The sequence below is a fragment of the Schistocerca gregaria genome, chromosome 2 (genome assembly GCF_023897955.1).
Source record: "Schistocerca gregaria isolate iqSchGreg1 chromosome 2, iqSchGreg1.2, whole genome shotgun sequence".
NCBI classification, from domain to species: domain Eukaryota; kingdom Metazoa; phylum Arthropoda; class Insecta; order Orthoptera; family Acrididae; genus Schistocerca; species Schistocerca gregaria.
In genome coordinates, this window is record NC_064921.1 from 931,510,705 (window position 1) to 931,535,128 (window position 24,424).

General features: G+C 38.8%; 1 protein-coding gene across 1 annotated transcript in view; it reads right to left on the reverse strand.

The window, feature by feature from the left end:
- The window catches only part of LOC126335376 (UPF0430 protein CG31712), a 98,687-nt gene that overhangs the window by 27,506 nt on the left and 46,757 nt on the right, over window positions 1–24,424 (reverse strand). The window contains exon 3 of the mRNA XM_049998591.1: window positions 15,441–15,666. Coding sequence (XP_049854548.1) covers window positions 15,441–15,666 — 226 coding nt within the window. The remainder of the gene's footprint in view (window positions 1–15,440; window positions 15,667–24,424) is intronic.

A 24,424-nucleotide genomic window follows, 5' to 3' on the forward strand; every position in this document is an offset into this window, starting at 1 on the left:
ATGTGGTATTCTTTTATAACTGTCCTGCACTATAAACAGGTTCTTTTTCATTTTCTAAATCATTTTTCTTCCTTTTCACATTCCTATGATGTACTCTTCTTTATTTTATCACATCCAAAAATGATTTATCTACTTTCACTACATGCTCTCTGTCTATTGCAGACAAAGCTTTGATACAGTTCACTCCAGACTTAATTATCATTTTCTCTAAAACATATTTCCTGCTTTGCACGCCATCATTAAAACATGAATCTGCCTCATAAACACCAATAACAAGTGCATTTCTTCCCACAAAAATGGTTTTGGCAATCTTTCCCACACACTGTGGTTAAAACTTTCATTTGGGTTTTGGGTACCACCATGAAAACATTTTCTGAATCAGTTTTCATTTGCAAGGGCCCTGAATATAGGTTTGATGGCTTCCATTACAGCAGTCGGTAGAGAATTCCTGTGATGATATTCTTGACCACCAGCAACAGATCTCTGGTAGTCACACCATGATTCACTTCCTTTTGGGTGCAAGTTGTGGATAGGGTTATTGCCTGTGGATATTTTGTGAAAATGTAAGGCCCAATCTGCTTACTTCATATATTTCAAGTCCCCCATGCTCCTTCTTTCTGACAAGCCATAATACATCGGCAGCTTGTCAAATTCTGCATCTGTCACTTGCCGTCTCACTTTTATTCCCTTCCCATCAGATAATTTTTTTCCTGACAAATTTTGTCTCAGCCTTCTAGGTCTAGTGCCCAGTCTTTTCTGTACATATACCACACATTCTAACTTCTGCACAGTAGTCTCAGCTCCATATGGAGCACATTTCTGAACCTCAAGGAAAGCTTTACTATCACCATCAAGGTACTTCACATATCGCAGGCCATAAGAGACAACAGATCTGGTAAACAAGCTGACAACTCCCTGCACTTCCATACCTCCACCTGAGCCTTTATAGTTCATATTACATTCATGATTTGGAATCCCTTTCACACAACTTAGACAAAATTTGCTCAACACTTCACTTCAACATCCAGTACTTCGCCAGAGTCAACAGATGTTGTTGTAACAACACCATTCAAAGAAGTGTGTCTTTTTTTTTTGCCAGGTACCATCAAAAGTGGCCACTGTCCATGTCACCATCAGTTTTGATAATAGATTCTTCCGCAGCATTTTTCATTGACGATTCTGCAACTTATTTTACAGACCCAAGCAATAAGCCATAATATCGCAATAAGCCATAATATCTCTCAAATTCTGCTGGAGGAGGTGGAATATTCATCACTGCACAAAGTGTTCCTTGTGCTGCCTTCTGTACCCTACCGATAGAGCGCGTGCAATACGCTACCCTCAAATTCACATCATAATCTTTGCTTACGATTTTAGATGTCAAGCAAGATGCACAAACAATACATTTGCTGCTTATCACAGATAAGTTCGTAGCAAGGCCTATCCTGGCAAGCTCATTTTCGACCACAGAAACATACTGTATACCAAAGCAATGCTTGCACATAACACTGTTCAGTACCCAACTGTGACAGAACGTTAACATCAACAATAACATTACACGAAACTTCAGATCCACAGCCTCCATTTTCATTAGCAACAAAAACAAGTTTCCTTCTTGAAGCACTCTGCGGCGATTTGTTTACCGACTCAGAGAAGTTGCAGTCTTGAGCCACTGGTGTAACATTTGTTGTAACACCCTTTACTGTGTATCTGTCACCCTGTTGGTGATGTTTACGGTTGAAGCAACAAATTCTAGGCATCTTGTATGATAATATGCCACAATCGAACACCAAACAACACAGCCAAATTAAAATTGTTTCAAAATTTGCAACACCACACTGAAAGCCTTTCAAAACAGACAACAAACAAAACCAGCAATCAAAGCAAGATAGCAGCAGAGAAAGTATTGATATCAAGAGTCCTTTGCTTCATGTATGACAATCTCCGGCACAAATATAAACATTTGAATTATTCAGATTGAAATACAATTACTTATACCATAAGAAAGCTGTGCAAAGGGGTGTGGTGCTGTATCTTGGTACACTTAAGATCAAATAACATGCCTTATAATGTTTCAAATATATGTTTTATACGTCAAACTATTCAAGGAAAATGTGTGCTACATTTTTGAAAAACTGAATTTTTTGAAGTTTCAATGTCCTACCCCCCACCCCCTTAAGGTGTGAGGTCAGGTTAGCAAACTATGGTTTTGAGTTCAAGAGCAGAGAATGTCATTCAATGTGCAAACAATGTAACTAATCTCATCTTTCACTCTGCAGTTTATCCATTGCAGGCACCACTAGGCCAATAAAGGGCAGATGAATGAATCAGTTGTTCACTAGCCATATGTTATCTATGTCACCCTGTCTCTTCACTTCAATCTTGATGGAAGCAAATATTTCATCTTTTCTGTGACAGTGCTACAAGCAACCAAACTGAAAATCAATAAGGAAGGTTTAAGAAAATCTCTCCATCATAATTTTTAATTCCACTTTCAGCAGCCACACAGTATAAGGGCACAAGCTTATAACATCGCTCACTTGGCAATGGCCTTTTCTTCTTCCACCAACATAATTGTTGATTTTTGTAAACAAATCAATTTTATTTATGAAATTGTCACACTGAATAATTTATTAACTGGCTTTATGCATCTGTTCTGAATACCTTATTTGCATACTAGATGAGTATGACACAGGGCAGTACATACAAAAAGACTATTCCGTAATCTAAACAGAGCAATATGTAACTTATTTGAGAATACTTCACATTTTATTAAAAAGAGACTTCTGTCAGAGGATACTGTGGTAAGTTGTAGTTAATTTGTATTAGTTAAGTGTATATTTTAATAGTTTTAATGCATTAGTTTATTAAACTTAATAGTAAACAGAAGACAGAAATTAATCATAAACAATATATTCTCTCACATTATCTAAGACAGTCTGACAATGTTCTGGTAGTTTACAGATTCCACATCTGTAGAAATCTACTGGTTTGGAGTTAAAGATGTTAAGCTAGGTATGAACTGTACTTTCATTGGAAAAAAATTCTGATCATTGTTCAATAATGAATGGGAAAGATCAAAATCTGAGGGTGCAATATCAGAAGCATGCATGATGGATGACTTCCCAAACAAACTCATAGACAGCTTTTAGTATAAAAATCAGCAGAGTGCAAGCAGGTGATACTGTGTGAGCAGTGGTAACACTTGAGACAGTTTTGTTTATCTTTTTCTTACATTACAACTGAAGAGCATCTCAACTGTTGGCAGCGAATGCCAGCTGTAATGGCACAACCCTTGGGAGCAGTTCATAGTGCACGACACCCTGTTTTTACGTCCAGATGCACAATATTATCTGAACGCAATGCCATTTACTCAAGGAGATGTCTTTAGTCACAGCTCAACCTACAATTTCTTCTCAACAAGTTTACATAAAGACATCACAATTGTCATCAGTAACAATGTTGTGTAGGAATGCTCAGCGTGTGACATTCGCAAAAATACACTTACCACTTTGATTTTCATTGTTTGCAATGACAGTATGCAAATATTCTTAAGCACCACTTCTGAATCTTGCTTATTGAATGCAAATGTCACACAAAGGTTAAATGATTGCAATTCACCACATATGTCAATTATCAAAACTTTATGAATGTGAGAAACCATTCTCTTTCTTGAAACAATGAAATCCTTTTCAAACGTAATTTGTCACATAGTATTCATCCCACACATGATGATAAAAGTTTCCAGTTGCCTTTGCTGCCTTCAACCCTCTGTTTATGCCACAGCAAACAACATGTCACAAATGTCAGACATTATTTCACTTGCAACTATTTTGTAACACTTGAGTAACCCTCACTGGACTGATGTACACAGAAACCAATACATAAGTGTGAGGCAGACACTGAAACACCTAATAAAAAGTGATAATGTGTGTCTAATGCACACATAATAACCTATGCATGCTGCAGTTTGTACACTACGTACATCCAAGTTATTTCACGTGTGGGAAAACACTACAATAGTAAACTATTTTCTAATTTCATAATGGTATTTTTTTTTTCCATTTCCTTTCTTGGTATCCTCTCAGACATTGAAGGTGGTTTTAGAAGTGTGTACTGAAACTGTATGTTAGATCCCTCTCATGAGGAAGATTTCAAACACAGCCCACCAATTCAGCTCAAATTAGCAAGTTTGCCTGTGTACACCCTAAAATAAAAGAATCCAAGATATTTTGGCTCAATATCCATGTAGTTTAGAGAAAAGCATGCCTGAAGTTTAAGACACATGATGGACTCTAATCTGACATCAACAGACAACTGAAAACTGAGAATTTTTCATCATCATACATGGGGCCTGCAAAAGCATATATTTCCAGAAACTGAAGAAAAAACAATTACAAACTGTTGCTCACATACCCATAACATAAGCACTGTCCAATGAAAGGATGCTGGTATAGTGACCAAGATTTTCAAATGCATGCTGCAGTTTTCTTTTTTCTTTCTTTTTTAATCCGATTTTTTTTCCATGTCGAAATTTGTAAGAATAGAAGGGTTAGTAATAAGTTAATCAATAACAAAGCAGGCAAATACATTTCTCAGACAACTTTACAAATCACAGTATTTAAAATTTTAAGCCTCGTTGCATCAAAATAATTCCTAGTAATACTGCTACGAATTCACCATGAGAAGCCACAGAGGGCCGACCATGCAATGCTAGTTTACAGAAAGACACGGTGCAAAACTTTATTTGGAGGTTTTAAAATTGCAATGTGTTTCTAAAAACCCAGTGGGAATTGCAGAACCTTGTGGACACAATACTGATTCAAAGCCTATTTCACAATCAATTTTCAGCACTGATTTTTCAGGCAAATTTATCATTAACTATGTGATCAAAAGTATACAGAAAAACTGTCCGAAAATGACTTACAAGTTCATCATCAGTAATGCTGGAATTCAATATGGTGTTGGCACACCCTTAGCCTTGATGACAGTTTCCACTCTCGCAGGCATACATTCAATCAGGTGCTGGAAGGTTTTCAGGGAATGACAACCTAATCTTCACCGAGTGCTGCACTGAGGAGAGGTATCGATGTCGGTCGGTGAGGCCTAGCACGAAGTTGGCATTCCAAAACATCCCAAAGATGTTCTACACGATTCAGTTCAGAACTCTATGCAGGCCAGTGCATTACAGGGATGTTATTGTCGTGTAACCACTCTGCCACAGCCCATGCATTATGAACAGGCGCTCAATTGTGTTGAAAGATGTAAACGCCATCTCCGAATTGCTCTTCAACAATGGGAAGCAAGAAGGTGCTTAAAACATCAATGTATACCTGTGCTGTGATAGTGCCATGCAAAACAACAAGGGCTCCAAGCCCCTTCATGAAAAACACAACCACACCATAACACCATCGCCTCTGAATTTTACTGTTGGCACTACACACGCTGGCGTATGATGCTCATCGGGCATTGGTTATACCCACACCCTGCCATCGGATCGCCACATTGTGTACCTTGATTCGCCATTCCACACAATGTTTTTCCACTGTTCAATCGTCCAATGTTTACACTCCTTACACCAAGTGAGGCATCGTTTGGCATTTACAGGCGTGATGTGTGGCTTGTGAGCAGCCACTTGATGGTGAAATCCAAGTTTTCTCACCTCCCGCCTAACTTCATAGTACTTGCAATGGATCCTGATGCAGTCTGGAATCCCTGTGTGATGGTCAGGATAGATGTCTGCCTATTACACATTACAACCCTCTTTAACTGTCTACAGTCTGTCAGTCAACAGACGAGGTTGGCTTGTACGCTTTTGTGCTGTACATATCCCTTCATGTTACCACTTCAATATCACATCGGAAACAGTGGACCTAGGGATCTTTAGGGGCATGTAAATCTGGTGTACAGGTGTACAGCTCAAGTGACACCCAATCACTTGACCATGTTCGAAGCCCGCGAGTTCCATGGGGTGCCCCATTCTAATATCTCATGATGTCTAATGACTACTGAGGTCACCGATATCGAGTACCTGACCGTAGGTGGCACCACAATGCACCTAATATGAAAAACTTATGTTTTGGGGATGTCCAGATACTTTTGGTCACACAGTGTATGTGTGGTATGTATTAATTTTAATTCCCAATAAAGAATGTCTGTTTTTCACCAAATTTTCAGAAGGAGTGATGTAGTTGTGCGAAGATTGCATTCATTGGATGTCCTTGCCACTGCAGGCATATTTGCTTCGAATATTTGTATGACAAGTACCATAACTGAAAGTGTTTGAAGGGAAGTGAGGACACACGACAGAGCGAGGGAAAGAGCCATTGTAAAGGAACCAGGATCAAAAGTTTAACTATTTACTAATCCAAGTTGTTTGAGAAATTTAATTGCCTACCTTGTCGTCACTGTTCGCATTTGCGGAGCCACATAAGGTGGTAAATAATGCTCAATTTTCAACTGTCTATTGACCCTGTCATTTTTTTAGTCGAATATGCATCACAAACTTTAGGGGTGATTTTCCCAAAGACGCGAGGTGGGAGGGAACTAAGTCAAAATAATGTAGAGTCTTTCATTTGAAGTTTTGCATAAGTGACCAGCCAAATATGAACCAAATCAATTAACTGCGTCCAAGACCTTCCCCCTTCAAATAGAAAACTGCAGTTATCTTCGGCTACACCAATATACAAAATGTATGTGAACGGCACATCGCTTTAAGAGTTTGTTCCCTAGTTTGGAATTTTATCTTAACTTTATACTCATCAGTCAGTCTTTTTACAGCTTAATGGTATATCAGGTGTAAACTGAAGGTAGGCGTTACTGCTTCCCCTTAAATAGTAGTGTGTTGTGTCCTTTGTACATGATGTTCAGTGAAGGAGTTGGCTGATTTCAAACTTGAATGTCTCAAAACCTAAGATTGCAGCAAATGTTATGTTTACTGTGAAAGCTGTAAAAATTTTATACAGAAGTTTCGAAATATTTTGAAAATCTACAAACAGATGGCACTGTCATTGCAATGTGTATGCCTGTAAATAGGGCATCACAACTCAGAGTGCTCTGTCCCACCTTTGGAACATGAAAAGACATTAGCGTACCAAAAGAAGAGCTGGATGTATTCCATTGAACATGTTTGTTTTTCTGGCACTGGAATTATTCAGGAAAATCCACCCAATGAATTGCAGCAGAAAATACCAAGACAGCGCTTACAAGTTTCCATTCAAATTCCAAAACCACCACACCATACCTGCATGAGCTGTCAGACAGAGGGCTGGCTCTGCGAACCAGATTCTCACAATGATTGATAATTAAGGGTGTCATGTTGTCTGCATCTTGTTCACAGATAAAGCATGCTTTCACCTCTACGGAGTAGTGAACAAACAAAACTGGCGATTTTAGGGTTCTCAAAATCTTCATTTGTGTGAAGCAAAACCACTGTATTCTCCCGAAGTTCCTGCCTGATTACAGTATACAGCAGAGGCACTCTTGCCCTTTTTTCCACGTGAGAAATGATCACTAGTGAATGTTATGTTGCAATTTTGGAACAATTTGTTGCGAAACAGTAAACACTGAAGGATTCATGCAAGATATAGCCAGACCACATTGCTTGTAACACGTGTTTCACTTGTTTGATGATTAATTCAGGAATAAAGTCACTGGGTTGGGTTTTTGCAAATTTACTGGTGTAGGGATGGACTGGCCTCTGTACTTACTCAACCTGACTCCTTGTGACAGCTTTTTGTGGAGCACATGGAAAGACATCCCACCATGCTGGATGAGCTTTAATGAATGATCTGTATGGCATCTGAATCCATTTCCATTGAAACACTACAGGTTGTGATGGCAAATGACATTATTCGTTTGTGTCAGCTATCTTCAGGCTGCTGCCTCTGAGTGTAGCGGCAGTGGGGAGTCTGGTGCACCGCAAGGTACACCCCAGGTGTTACATGCTTCACCCACTGTCTCTGCTGTCGAGACATCTTCGCGGGTACCGGGCGCGGTTGGGCCACCCTCTCCCCAAGGGGAGTGGCGGGTTAAGCGGCGTTCGCGGCGCACGAGGCGGAGGGTCAATGTGGAGGCTGGCCGTGTGGCATCGCCCGCTCTGCCTGTGAGTGGACATGTGGCCGCTCCTTCAGCAAGGTCCGAGCAGGCACACGGGGGGAGGGGTTTATTAGTTATTGGGAGCTCCAACGTTAGGCGGGTGATGGAGCCCCGTAGGGAAATAGCGGAAAGGTCGGGGAAGAAGGCCGGTGTTCACTCTGTCTGCTTGCCAGGGAGTCTCATCCGAGATGTGGAGGAGGCCCTACCGGCGGCGATAGAGAGCACTGGGTGCACCCGACTGCAAATTGTTTCTCATGTCGGCACCAATGACTCCTGCCATCTGGGTTCAGAGGTCATCCTCAGTTCGTACAGGCGGTTGGCGGAGTTGGTGAAGGCGGAAAGCCTCGCTCACGGGGTGGAATCAGAGCTAACTATTTGTAGTATCGTTCCCAGAACCGATCGCGGTCCTCTGGTTTGGAGCCGAGTGGAAGGCTTAAACCAGAGGCTCAGACGATTCTGCAGAGAGCTGGGGTGCAAATTTCTTGACCTCCGCTATCGGGTGGAGAAATGTAGGGTCCCCCTGAATAGGTCAGGCGTGCACTACACGCCGGAAGCGGCTACGAGGGTAGCGGAGTACGTGTGGAGTGCACATGGGTTTTTTTTAGGTTAGAGAATTCCCTCCCTAGGCCCGAAAAGACGCCTCCTGAGACGCGGCAAGGCAGGAGTAGGCAAAATGCAACAAGGAATAACAATATTAATGTGCTAATAGTAAACTGCAGGAGCGTCTATAGAAAGGTCCCAGAACTGCTCTCATTAATAAATGGTCACAATGCCCATATAGTACTAGGAACAGAAAGTTGGCTGAAACCAGACGTAAACAGTAATGAAATCCTAAACTCGGATTGAAATGTATACCGCAGAGATAGGCTGGACAGTGAAGGGGGAGGCGTGTTTATAGCGATAAGAAGTGCAATAGTATCGAAGGAAATTGACGGAGATTCGAATTGTGAAATGATTTGGGTGAAGGTCACAGTTAAAGCAGGCTCAGACATGGTAATTGGATGTCTCTATAGGCCCCCGGGCTCAGCAGCTGTTGTGGCTCAGCACCTGAAGAATAATTTGGAAAATATTTCGAGTAGATTTCCCCACCATGTTATAGTTCTGGGTGGAGATTTTAATTTGCCGGATATAGATTGGGAGACTCAAACGTTCATAACGGGTGGCAGGGACAAAGAATCCAGTGAAATATTTTTAAGTGCTTTATCTGAAAACTACCTTGGGCAGTTAAACAGAAAACCGACTCGTGGCGATAACATATTAGACCTTCTGGTGACAAACAGACCCGAACTATTTGAATCAGTTAATGCAGAACAGGGAATCAGCGATCATAAAGCGGTTACTGAATCGATGATTTCAGCCATAAATAGAAATATTAAAAAAGGTAGGAAGATTTTTCTGTTTAGCAAAAGTGACAAAAAACAGATTACAGAGTACCTGATGGCTCAACACAAAAGTTTTTCTCCAGTGCAGATAGTGTTGAGGATCATTGGACAAAGTTCAAAACCATGGTACAATATATGTTAGATGAGTATGTGCCAAGCAAGATCGTAAGAGATGGGAAAGAGCCACCGTGGTACAACAACCGAGTTAGAAAACTGCTGCGGAAGCAAAGGGAACTTCACAGCAAACATAAACATAGCCAAAGCCTTGCAGACAAACAAAAATTACGCGAAGCGAAATGCAGTGTGAGGAGGGCTATGCGAGAGGCTTTCAATGAATTCGAAAGTAAAGTTTTATGTACTGACTTGGCAGAAAATCCTAAGAAATTTTCGTCCTATGTCAAAGCGGTAGGTGGATCAAAACAAAATGTCCAGAAACTCTGTGACCAAAATGGTACTGAAACAGAGGATGACAGACTAAAGGCCGAATTACTAAATGTCTTCTTCCAAAGCTGTTTCACAGAGGAAGACTGCACTGTAGTTCCTTCTCTAGATTGCCGCACAGTTGACAAAATGGTAGATATCGAAGTAGACGACAGAGGGATAGAGAAACAATTAAAATCGCTCAAAAGAGGAAAGGTCGCTGGTCCTGATGGGATACCAGTTCGATTTTACACAGAGTACACAAAGGAACTTGCCCCCCTTCTTGCAGCGGTGTACCCTAGGTCTCTAGAAGAGCGAAGCATTCCAAAGGATTGGAAAAGGGCACAGGTCATTCCCGTTTTCAAGAAGGGACGTCGAACAGATGGGCAGAACTATAGACCTATATCTCTAACGTCGATCAGTTGTAGAATTTTGGAACACGTATTATGTTCGAGTATAATGTCTTTTCTGGAGACTAGAAATCTACTCTGTAGGAATCAGCATGGGTTTCGAAAAAGACGGTCGTGTGAAACCCAGCTCGCGCTATTCGTCCACGAGACTCAGAGGGCCTTAGACACGGGTTCACAGGTAGATGCCGTGTTTCTTGACTTCCACAAGGCGTTTGACACAGTTCCCCACAGTCGTTTAATGAACAAAGTAAGAGCATACGGACTATCAGATCAATTGTGTGATTGGATTGAGAAGTTCCTAGATAACAGAACGCAGCATGTCATTCTCAATGGAGAGAAGTCTTCCGAAGTAAGAGTGATTTCAGGTGTGCCGCAGGGGAGTGTCATAGGACCGTTGCTATTCACAATATACATAAATGACCTGGTGGATGACATCGGAAGTTTACTGAGGCTTTTTGCAGATGATGCTGTGGTGTATCGAGAGGTTGCAACAATGGAAAATTGTACTGAAATGCAGGAGGATCTGCAGCGAATTGACGCATGGTGCACAGAATGGCAATTGAATCTCAATGTAGACAAGTGTAATGTGATGCGAATACATAGAAAGATAGGTCCCTTAACATTTAGCTACAAAATAGCAGGTCAGCAACTGGAAGCAGTTAATTCCATAAATTATCTGGGCGTACGCATTAGGAGCGATTTAAAATGGAATGATCATATAAAGTTGATCGTCGGTAAAGCAGATGCCAGACTGAGATTCATTGGAAGAATCCTAAGGAAATGCAATCCGACAACAAAGGAAGTAGGTTACAGTACGCTTGTTCGCCCAATGCTTGAATACTGCTCAGCAGTGTGGGATCCGCACCAGGTAGGGTTGATAGAAGAGATAGAGAAGATCCAATGGAGAGCAGCGCAATTCGTTACAGGATCATTTAGTAATTGCGAAAGCGTTACGGAGATGATAGATAAACTCCAGTGGAAGACTCTGCAGGAGAGACGCTCAGTAGCTCGGTACGGGCTTTTGTTAAAGTTTCGTGAACATACCTTCACCGAAGAATCAAGCAGTATATTGCTCCCTTCTACGTATATCTCGCGAAGACACCATGAGGATAAAATCAGAGAGATTAGAGCCCACACAGAAGCATACCGACAATCCTTCTTTCCACGTACAATACGAGACTGGAATAGAAGGGAGAACCGATAGAGGTACTCAGGGTACCCTCCGCCACACACCGTCAGGTGGCTTGCGGAGTATGGATGTAGATGTAGATCTCCTTTCCATGAGGGGTGAAAATTTCGAAAAGATTGAGACATGACTGCAAAGACTGCTTGCAGAGAACAAGTTCAAATATGCATGCTGATTCTGTACAAGCTGCACCGAATACAGCAGAATGTGTTAGCAAGTTTTTGAACTATTTCAAAGCTTCTGTATAATATACTTACAGTTTTCACCATAAACTTATCTTTTGTTGCAATTATCTAACGATCTTAGTTTTTGTGATATTTAATTTTGAAATCAGGGACTCCTTTGCTGGACATCCTGTAGTTAGTTTTTCTGATATTTCAGATCACTTATCCTTCACCAACCCACCAAACAAATAATGCTTTGACAAGAAACAGCTGCAAACATTAACCCTACAAGTATTTGGACTTGTCTGTTACATTTTTGCAATAGGTGAACAGCAATTTCTGAAATTATACTTCAGTTAACTTAGTTATGAAAAGGATAGTTGCTACTCACCATATAGCAAGGATGCTGAGTTCCAGATATGCACAACAAAAAGACTGTCAGAAAGTGAGCTTTTGGCCAAGAAGACCTTTGTCAAAAATAAACACACACACACACACACACAAACACACACACACACACACACACACACACACACACAGAGAGAGAGAGAGAGAGAGAGAGAGAGAGAGAGACTGTGTGTGTGTGTGTGTGTGTGTGTGTGTGTGTGTGTGTGGGGGGGGGGGGGGGGTCTATTTTGAACAAAGGCCTTACTGGCTGATTGTGCATATCTGCGATTCAGCATCTCTGCTATATGGTGAGTAGCTATTACCCTTTCCCTAATTTTGTTACATTCCATCCTGGATTTTCCACTGTTTAATTAACTTAAGTTCTCTAGATAAACTCCTTAAGGAGGACCTCCATACTAAGTATTTCTTTACATTGTAAGAAATGTTGTATCTTTGATAACAAATACTTTCTTTCCTTGCATTAATGGAAGAAGCACAGTCTGGATGATATATCTAAGGAAAGAGAGAGACAGCAAACTAGTATCATCAAAACTTAAATTTTTCTTCATCAATCTTGGCTATACATTATTTTGCATACAGAAACAAATCTGAGACAGTTTTGATTTTAAATGGTACATGGGCATTGCCATACCAATAATATGTATAGCTTTTAATTATTAAAAGACAGAATAGCTGACCACATGAAACATTTAGAACTGCAGAAAAAAAACACGTAAAAATTATGACATTACCCTACCTTTTGGAACTATTAGTTCCTTCGTCAGGGAGGGGCGGAGGACAGAGTGGGGAAGGCTAAAAAGGAAAGGCAGATCACTCATATCTGTAGAGATAATGGTTGTCTTCTCCTTTGGTTTACCCTTGTTCTCACTACAAGCAGGTTCCTCCCGTCCTGAGGTCTGAGTGAACAACTTTCCTTTTTCACCTTCTCCACACTGTAGGAAAAGTACTAAAAGCTCTGAAAGGTAATGTCATCACTTTTACTGTGTGTGTGGGGGGGGGGGGGGGGGGTCCCTCCAACAGAACTAAAAATTTCACCTCTTGAAGGTAAGTACTGCACAGCAATTCTGCCTCATTTCTCTCAACTGAAGTTACCTTTATGTACCACTGCATTAATTCAAAAGTAAATCTTTCTGATGCTGTGCCATTTCTTAAACTCAAATGAAGAGCTGTTCATTTCCCGTCCATGCACGAAACAGGTACAACTACACATTTTGCATTCTTCTCATTTCATTGTTCATACACTAGTGTGTGTCAAATGGCATTTCACTATCTATATCCTCCCATAGATTTTCTTTAACTTTGCACAATCTCAACTGTAGAAGCACTGATGTTATTTCTGTATTCATACAACAACTAATTTTCCTGGTTGGCACTGTCAGTTTCTTACTTACAAATGTAAGTGGTGTGTGCTGACTCATCTTAAAACATGTTTTCCACTACAATAACTTTTTCAACCACTGAATCACATTATTAAAGCATCCATTTCTGAGAACTACTCAGATGGGTATTTGCTAATATATAGCAAGAATTTGCCTCTGACTCACTCTTTAAATCCACAATTTGAGATTCTTTTTACTTTATTTCTTGCTTATTCCATGTGCTTTCCTGATTGCCTATTGTGTTCATTTTTATAATTCATGTTTCGTTTGGAGTTGTATTTTAACACATTGTCAATGGTTCAATTAGAAAACATATTTATCAGGAAATGTAATTTCCAAGGAATTGAGTCCTCATTGGTTTATACTTAATGTGCACAAACACACACACAACTACAAGCATTTAAAAACAGTTTTGGAAGTTTATATGCCTCTTTGTGACTTGGCAAATGTGCAGACAAGATAATATGTGCTCTTTCCTTACAGAATTAGAACCGATTTATATGAAAACTGATAAAAATTACTGCAAATAAAAATATATTACTTTACTCTGCATGTTAATTACTTATGTTAAGCTGCTGTGAACTTATTTCCAATTATTTTACCAAGAAGCACAATCTAACTCCTCATTCAATCCAGATATGGAACACATGTTCAACAGAATGATGGAGTTTCAAAATGTAAATAATTTTATTGTAATTTTGAAAAGTTGGAGCAATTCCATGACGAGCACAATGTGAAACAAATATAATCCATGATTAAGAACTATATGTAACATAATTAATTATACATTCAGTTTAATTTTACAAGATGCTATAACTATACAAGCCACAAAAAAGATTTTTTGGCTGCCACTTTCCACACACTAATTTCATTAACAGATGCAGAAAATATCAACAAAGATAATTTCATGTGCATCATACTGGTCTAGTTACTTACCAAGCTAATAGAAATACTGAATGAATTTATCAGATATGTATCAAGTGGCAACCTTGCATATGCTCTTGGTAAAACAAATGTAGAAATTGGCATATAAATATGAAAAAATGGTAGATAATACCTTGTAGCGGCGCAGCCCAAGCCTTCTTCCTCTGCAAACTGTAAACTCAGCCTCAAATTCATTCTTTAGTACTAATGATGCAGTCTTCTTTTTACAGATGATGAACCTTACTTAGGGACTGACAATCAGTCTCTGGACCCCCGGAAAAATGTTTGTTAGATTCCCCAGTAAATTACATGTATAGTGACAAGACTATGGGAAAAATATTGAAAGAAATCTATAGTTTACAAATGGGTTTAAAGATAAGGAAGTTAGAAGATTTTTTTCAACGGATATAAAATCATACAGGACCTATTTTTTTTACAGAGGTAAAAATAATGGTTCATTTACGTTAAACAAAAAAGATGAGAACTTACAAGGATAAGAACTTAAATTCTGTCCAAATTAGTAACAATTCTCATATAAAAACAAACTATTTCTACATGCAACTGATCAATTACTGCTACGCTGAAGCTTTTAACAAGTAATGGAAATTGACAATACAATGAGGCCTGTTGTCTCAAAATAAAAGCACACTATATGTTTTTAATCCATTTCATATTTAATTCAGTGAAGTTCAAATATCCAAATATAAGCAAACTACAAAAAGAAAAACACAAAAAGTGTAAATACTTTTTCAGTCTCTTTCTTTTTTTTTTTTAATTGCATGTCTGTGGCACTGGAACTTTGTCCATATTATACTGAGAAACAAGAGCAGAAAAATCTTGTCATCGTACCACTTCTTCAATCACAAACTGGAACAGTGAAGCAGTTTAAATAAAAGAAATATTTTCAACTGTACTTCTGAGCAGATTAATGGGACTGCAGAGATATTATATGCAAACAAGTGCATCACTCAGCTCTTTCAAATGTTCCCATTAATCTGTCCTTATGCCCTCCCACAAAATTTTCTTTCCCACCCAGTACGGCCCACTCCGGCACATGCTCTCCACCTTACCTCTCTCCTCCTTTCCTCTTCCAACTGTAGTTCTCGCCGTCTTTCCATTTCTTCCATCATTTGCTTTTCCATTATTTTCTTAGCTTCCTCAACTCTCCTGAGTACTTCTGCCTCAATTTCCTCTTTTCGTTTTTCCAATTCCTCCTCAACCCTCTTCTTCACTTGCTCTTCAATTCGTTTTGCAGTTTCTTCCTCCACCATCTTTTGTTCTAGCTCCCTTTGTCTCCTACAAAATAGAAATCTATAAATTTCTGAAAAATAACATGAAATATTTGTTCTGACACACACACACACACACACACACACACACACACACACACACACACACACACACACACACACCCCTTGCTGACAGTTTCTTACATAATGAAATGGTCTGCATATGAATTTATTCAATTTTCTAAGCTCATCACTTGTTAGATGGCCAACAACCTGTCCTATAATGGCTGGAATTCACAAGAAGTTTATGTGTTCTACTGGCCTGCCAGATACTCAGCTTATTTAGCACAGCTTTATGGGAACAAAGAAGTTTTATGGCCAACAGCCTGAAAATATCTCAGAAGGTTTTAAGGGGCATTAGATCGGATGTTGAGAGAATAATGTGGACAAATAGGGACTCAACCAAAAGTTGACTCAGTGCTGGTGTATGCCTGAGGCAGACAACAGATTATCTAAATTGTCCTGAATGTCATCTTGGGTTCACAATGTGGATGTTTTATACAAATACTGAACTGTATAGTACATAGTGATCAGTCCTTAACACAACTGTCTGGCGAGCACTTTTCTGTTCCACTGGCAGCGAGCCGGCAGCAATGCTGACGAGGAGTAATTTCCCCTCTGCTGTGAGGTCTTTGGTTGTGTAGAATTGTTACAGAGGTAACACATGTTTGTTAGACAGTGGAATACACTGTACTGAGTGAAAGTGTTTAAAGTGAAATACAAGTACTCTATTTGTCACAGAGTATTCATGTGCAATTCAATAAGAGTGTGCAGAAACAGCACATGCTGTAAAGGGTATTGTCTCAAAAGGAATCTCCTGATGTTCAAGAACCTAATCAGAATACAATTCATAATTGATCAATAAATTTCTTGAAATGGAAGGTGAAACAGACAACCGCACGCAGTACTTTCAGAAGAAACTCTCGATAATAATGGGTGTGCTCTGGAAAGGTATGCTAGAAAATCAGTTTGATGTCTTCCTCAAAAAATGAGAAATTTCTATGGCTCTGTTCAAATGGATACAAACTTACTGAAGTTACCGCCCTATAAAATAACTACAGTGTAAGAACTTAAATTTGATGATCCTGTAAAAAGTTTTTGGTTTTGTGAATGGATTTTGAATAGGGTTCGACAGAGGAACTGACCCTCACCTAACTTTTTCCTCAGACAAATCACAGTTCCACCTAAGTGGATATGTTGATTCACGAAACAACCACTACGGGAGTTATGAAAAGCCTAATGTAATACATAAGGCACCACTGCATGATCAAAACATAGGAGTGCAGTGCAATATGTGGTGAGAGGTAATAGGCCCATTATTTTTTTTCCAGGAAACAATTAACAGCAAGAGATATGTGGAAAACATTCTGCAGCCTTTTTTGGACCGATTAAAAGAGATAATACAGCCCTCTTCTCATTGCAGGAAATTCATGACGTATTTCATGATAGAGCCACAAATGGCCTCCTTGTTCTTTTGATTTAACCTCTTGCAATTTTTATCTCTAGAAAGGTGGGGCAGAGGGCATGGAGGTGGAGTGTGGATGGGCTTGCAATAAAAGGAACTTAAAACTAACATTCATCAAGAAATTGTTGCCATTTCGCAGAGGGAACTGCAGAGTGTAATAAGCAATTTTCTAAGCAGCTGTCAGAAATGCTGGAACAACAAAGGGCAGCAGTTCCAGCACATCATTGCTTAATAAATGTCAATCATTTGCATTTCTTTTAAGTGTTTGTCTCATATGTTACATAAAGCTTACTCAAAAAACCGTACAGTGCTTACTGCAGACCACCTATCATCCTGCACAACAGGCAGCCACATCGCCCAGCCGCACGCCACAAAAGCGGCTGCATGAATGATTGATCACACAGTATAATGACTGCTGAGGGGACTTTGTATTTTTATGGGGACAATTCTGATAATATAATGAACAGATATGTATGTACACAATGCAATTGACCTAAAACAGATTTGAGTATCAGACGACGAATTGCTTCAAGCACAAATGAGTTATAGAAACATTTCTTGAGGCACCAAGACTATTTAGTACATCACAATGAATATCTGCATTATTCTGAATGCCTTCTCTTTGGCTCTCTTTAATGCATCAAGTGATTCTTCCAAAGTTATAGCATCATTAAGCACATTATAACTTCAATACCATCCATAACTTGCCTACTTGATATTCTGACTTCATAGTATTACAATTCAATTCAGAAAATTTTCTGAATTTGTAAAACTATATTTCTATAATTTGAAAAACAAATTATTTTTCTTTCTGTTTTTAATGTAACCTTTTCTAACAGTCACTGCCAAATTACTGCATCTCTCTCTAGTAAGCTACTTTCAGTTAATTTAATGACCGAGAGTCACGTAAACTGCTGTCTTACAGTTACTTTTTTGACTGAAATACAAGTAACTTCTTTGATAGCACAATAATTAACCAACATGTCTCTTAAATAAGTGCTCCTTCACCACATTACAAAAATAACCGACTTTATGTTAACTGAAATTCAACTACCAAAACTCGGGTGCCAGTGAATAAAGTAAACAATGAATAGTAGCACCACTATCATTACTTCATGTGGAGCACCAAACATGAAATTTTATGAACATACAATATGAAGTATAATAAGTGCCTCCATAGTCTCCCCTTCCTTCAAAAGGACAGAAATGTGGCACACGGGCATCAGAGCTGTTGAGTTCGTGAGCCACAAGAACTCACCGGCTGGATTACGTTAAGCGCCAGGACAATACAGTTGGTCAAGACAACGATATCATGCAGGTGTGTGTGTGTGTGTGTGTGTGTGTGTGTGTGTGTGTGTGTGTGTGTGTGTGTGTGTGTGTGTGTGTGTGCACGTGCATTGTTCTAATTAACTTTCAAAACAGACTTAAAAACTTAGCAATGTTGTCATTCTTGTTAATAGCAACAGTTCAGATTTCTAAAGTGTTCTGGTACTGGGAAGGGTGTCTATACATACAACAAGAAAATAATGAATTAAGTACAAACAACTAATTACTGGCTACTGGTACATTTTGTGACCTGTCAAAGGCAACTGACTACATACGAAACAATATCCTTTTAAATAAATAGATGTGCACATTTAAGCACTGCTTCCAGGACGGAAAATCCACCAGCTCCGGAAAAGAAACTGCTCTGTGGATTAACAGTGAGAACTGGTGCACCTGCCAGCCTGGATGTGGTTTTCACACAATTTCCCCACATCAGACTAGGTAAATAATGGGCTGGTATCCAAGTCCCACCTCAGATACACAATTTGCAAACATTTAGAACACTTTTGCAGACTTTCACAAAAATTAAACTAAATGCAGACAATTGGTATTTACATGACCTTTCCCAGGGGGAAGGGGTGGGGGAGGTAATGGGGTGGCGACAAGGAGGACACCCGGCCCCCCGTTAAATTAACCATGCCAAATCCATAACTAACCATACCAACCCACTGTAGGTGCAGGACAAGGGCAGGAGGAGGAGGAGGAGGAGGAGGAGGAGGAGAAGAAGGAGGAGGAGGAGGAGGAGGATATTACAGTGCAGCAAGAAAGGCTTCAAAACTGTTTAACTCCTTTGTCTCTGACTGGATACAATGGGTGTCAATAGGAAAGAGACTCAATATAAGCTATCAGGTGTCATCCAACTGGGAACCAATTACATGTTGTGTTCCACAAGGTTCCATCCAACAGCTTTTACTTTTTCTTATGTATATCAACCACCTTTCATCTGTGAAATTACCAGACACCATTGTTGTTTTGTTTGAAGATGATATAAACATTGCGATAAATATCAAATGAAGTATAGTCTTAGAATGATTGATTCATGAAATTTTCATGGATATTAATAAATGGTTCCTAGCCAATTCTGTATCACAAAAAAGCACACATTGTTTGCAGTTTAGAACTTAAGAGGTTTCCTGCCAGTATACACCTCAAATATGACAACAAGCAGCTAAAAGAAGTTGACAGTGTTCAGTTCTTGGGATTACGGCTGGATAATAAATTCATACGAGCATACGACAAGCACATAAAGAAATACCTATTTGCAATGTGAATGTTGTCAGGCATAAGGTGGTGATGTGAATTAACAAGCATTTTGCTCTTATTTAAGTATACGGCCAAAAGAGTTAGCCTTCAGGAATTTGAAGCGAACACTGTCACCCAGGAGCGTGTGCTACAAAGAGCACAGATTCACCGCAAGATGGGGAAACCGTCTATTGTGTTGAATGAGGCCTAAACGCTGTAGTGTGCAAGTGAGACAGACAAGAACCTACGTCACAGTACATTTATGAACACTATTTAATTCAGGGAATGAAGCCACAGTAAATTTAATCAACAATCTTTCATAAATTTTCATGGTAATCCCAACAAAACTTGAATATTGTTCATATCTATAATAGTTAAGGATTTACTGTTAAAGTGAAATTAACAAGTTTTGTAACAAAGATCTGAAGGCTAAAATCTGAAGGCCTTGGTCGATCGTAACGATTAACATTTCATATAGAAGCGCATCATTAAAATGACAAATGTTTTAAGTACTATTGTAACTTTATTTGTTTAAAAGATATAGTACATTAAAATAATCCATATTTTCAGTTAAGCATCAGATCATCATTTCCTCCACACAAAACACAGTGAACAATGACAGCACAATACCTTATTGAATCATTGGGTAATAGAATATTTGTTGTAAAGTTTATTGCATAATAGTTATTTTTGCTCTTTATTTATTTACTTATTTATTAGAAAGCACAATGGTGCAAGGCTACTGGCCGTGACATTCAAAGTCAAGGAGGAAATTGTATTGGTTTTATGAAAACGAATTTAACTTTTATTATGTAATGGATATTATTGTTACTTTATTTAGGATGTGAAAGCAGTCAAGCTTTGATTATTTAAATATGTTAAAATGTAACATAATGTAGAATAAACTGTAGCCAATCAGATGGATGGCTTCAGGAAAGAACTGCCCTAGTCAGTTGAGCGAGGATATTCGGCATGCGGGAAAACACGGCCAAGGACAGGCAGAGAGAGGCAGTTCAGGGGGGGGGGGGCACCTAAGTGGACAGTTCTGGTCTAGACACCAACCAGAGAGGGACAGTTCGGATTGAGACATGAAAGCGGACAGTCAGTCTTTAGGTACCTAGGAAGTGAAACGACTTAGAAAATTTCACTTTGTGTGGCATCGTGAGACAGTCTCTGAGTGGTGAGCAGCCGCACGCCCGGTGTGTAAATGATGAGGTGAGTATCGGACTTGTGTTTTGTGATGAGACTGTGAATGATCGAACTGTGTCAAATGGATATGCGCTTTTGTGTAACAGTCACTCTAAATACGACCACTTTCACTATTTGTTTGTTTTCTGAATAACCATTACTCTAACCATATCGCAACTGTGTGTCCTACGTCATCTAGTTCCCGATATTATTATTATTATTATTATTATTATTTATTATTATTATTATTATGGTTATTATATGTTATCTTAACTTTGTTTTTCGCAAACTTGCGATCATCCAGACAATTTAACCAAAAGTCACAAGTGTCTAATTAAGAGCATGTAATGCGATGTGGGGTTCAACCCCTCGACGAGTCTGAGCCAACACATTTCGATGAAGGGGAACCGCATTTGAGCCCGAAAATCTTTGGGACGTCAGCTCGCAATATAAAAATAAAAAGCTAGCATACTATGTTTACTTTCTTTCCATAAGGCCACATGAGATTATTTTTTGGGGTAACTAATCACCCCATCTAAAGTTTTCTGAGTCAATTTGATCTGAAAATTACCAACACATTTTTCAAACATAAGGACATTCATAAATATACTTGGCAAAAAAGCACCAAAGAACTTTGTTCTATAATAGATTATATTATCATTAGGCAAACAAGTAGTTTCAAAGCAGTAGACGTCAGATCTTATAGAGGAGACCAGTGTGGATCAGACCACTATCTAGTTAAAATGAAGTCTTTCTAGCCATGGAAGAATGCAAGGAGTGGTACAAGTAACATAAATAAAATGGACCAGACTGAGAAACATGAAAATTTGCCTTTTAATATTGACAGCCTACAAGACGAAAGTATCAAAACGCTCTTCGCGGCCAGGATGGAAAGGAAACTGGTTGAATCATTTGAAGGAAGTACAGAGGAAATATATGACTATTTAAAAGCTAATGTGAAAATCATAGCAACAGAGGTGTTGGGTAAATAAGATAGCAACCACGACCGTGCAGCAGAGTGGTGGTCAGAGGAACTAGAGGTCCTCGTTAGAGAAAAACGAAATGCGTTCGTTCAGTGGTTGAATGATAAATCAGAAGAAACAAGATCAATATACAAAGAAAATAAGAATGAAGTGATGAAAAAAATAAGGATGGCAAAAAATGAAGCATGGGAAAGAGCATGTGCCAAGGTGAATAGCAAATTAGGATTTGGGAGAGCAAAAGAAGCATGGTCAGTACTGAAAGGGCTTCGACAGGATACATGGTCAGTACTGAAAGGGCTTCGACAGGATACAAAAAGCAAAACTAATCTCCAACTGATAACACAAAAGGAATGGGAAGAGTATTTCCAAAAATTATTAAATGAGGACAGAGAAGAATATCTAGAAAAAGGAACAGTGGAAGTTAAAGGCCATGAAGATGATGAGATCCAGATTTTAGAAAGTGAAGTACTTCAGGCGTTGAGAACAGGAAAGAATGGTATCACCGGGACCAGTCAATATCAATCTGGAGTGTCTGAAATATGGTGGTGACAAAATTGTGAAACTGATAAACAGCTCTTCAACAAAATGATACATGGAGAGTCAATACCCAACGAGATGAAGCTAGGTTACATTTACACAATATTTAAGAAAGGGGATCGCAAAATTTGTTCAAACTATCGAGGAATTTGTGTTACAAACACATTAATGAGAATTTTTGCAAAAGTAATTAAAAACAAACTGGAAAAAGATTTTAGAACCCAAGAAGAACAATGTGAATTCACGGCTGGGAGATCATGTGTAGACCATACTTTCACATTACGACAGATTTAGGAGAAACAGGGAAAAATCAAAAAATATAGGATTAATTTTCATAGATCTAGAAAAAGCATATGATACTGTTCCAAGAAAATTACTTTGGAAAGCACTACGTATGGCAAACAAACCCTTCCTTGATCCTTGATTAAAACAATACAACAGATGTATTAAGATAACATTTGGCAAGTGAAAGTTGGTAATAAACTTTCACAGAAATTTAGAACAAGCAAAGGCCTTTTACAGGGCTGTCCCATGTCACCATCATTATTTAAAATCTATATAGATATAGATATAAAATCTATATAGATATAGAACATGGTCTCGTAAATGTAATAGTATGGGATTAGAAATAAGAGATGGAGTTTACCTACACCATTTATTATTTGCTGATGATCAAGTAGTCGTAGCACAAGATGGGGAGGATGCTAACTATATGTGCAATCAACTAGCAATAGCATACAAAACTTGGGGTTTGAAGATTAATTACCAAAAAACAGAATACTTGACTAATGATTCAGATGAGCTATACATTGAAGGAAGGAAAATCAAAAAGATAAACACTTTCTGTTATTTGGGGTCCATTTTAGAAATCGAGGGAAAATCAGAATCAGAAATCAATAAAAGAATTAGTAGCGAAAGGAGGGTCATTGGGATGCTTAACTCAGTCTTATGGAGCAGGAATGTAATGAGCAGAATTAAAAAATTAATATACAAATCCATATAAGAGAGTGTGGTTCTGTACGGAACGCAGACCTGGACAATTAACATGAAGCACATTAAAAAATTACAAGCTCTAGAGATGGACTTTTGGAGAAGATCGGCAAGAATCTCCAGGATAGAAAAGATAAGGAACGCCGAAGTAATAAGGAGAATGGAAATAAAAGAAAGAATATATGACGTAACGGATAGGAAGAAATTACAGTGGCACGGGCATGTACAACGGATGGAGAAAACCAGAATACCAAAATTGATACTGGAGTGGGAACCGGAGGGGAGAAGAAGAAGAGGACGCCCTATGACCACCTGGATCCAAAATGGGGAGAATGGGTGCAGAGGAAGAAGACACACAAGATCGAGACACCTGGAGAAATATTTTGAGAATATAGTTTAAGAACGGTTATTGTTTATATTGTAATTTCCAAGTAAATTATTATGTTGGAGATAAACCTCTGTAATGAGGAAAAGCTCAAAATAAAAAATAAAAATAATTAAAATACACCTCTCTTTTTTAAAACCAATAGTGCAGTTGATTGAGCAAATACTAGAAATGAGAATAATCTTCACAAAGATTATAGTCACTTACTTCGATCCAGAAGGGTATCCATTATTCATGAACATACATCTTCAATAACTTGCCAGTAACAAAGAATAAAAAAGCTTAACTACTAATGAAGTTCAGTTTACAGGGAGCATAAACGATTTGAGGCCAACTCCTTCTACTACAAGTTCTCAGCAGAATGAACTGACACACATATGTTACTAATAACATCAAATAATTTATTGCATACAGAGAAACTGAATATTCTAAAAACTATCAACCAATTTCACTGTTTTTTCTATCCAAACAAAATCTTAAGACACGCTACCATTAAAACAACACGTGTATTGCTGACTCTTTTCTCACACCATCACTTCCATATCTTGAGAAGGAAACCACATCTCAGATCAACATTCTAAATTATACTGAGATAGAAAGAGATTAGAATAGCATTAACCACTCACCACAAATTGCTGGTGAAGCTTCC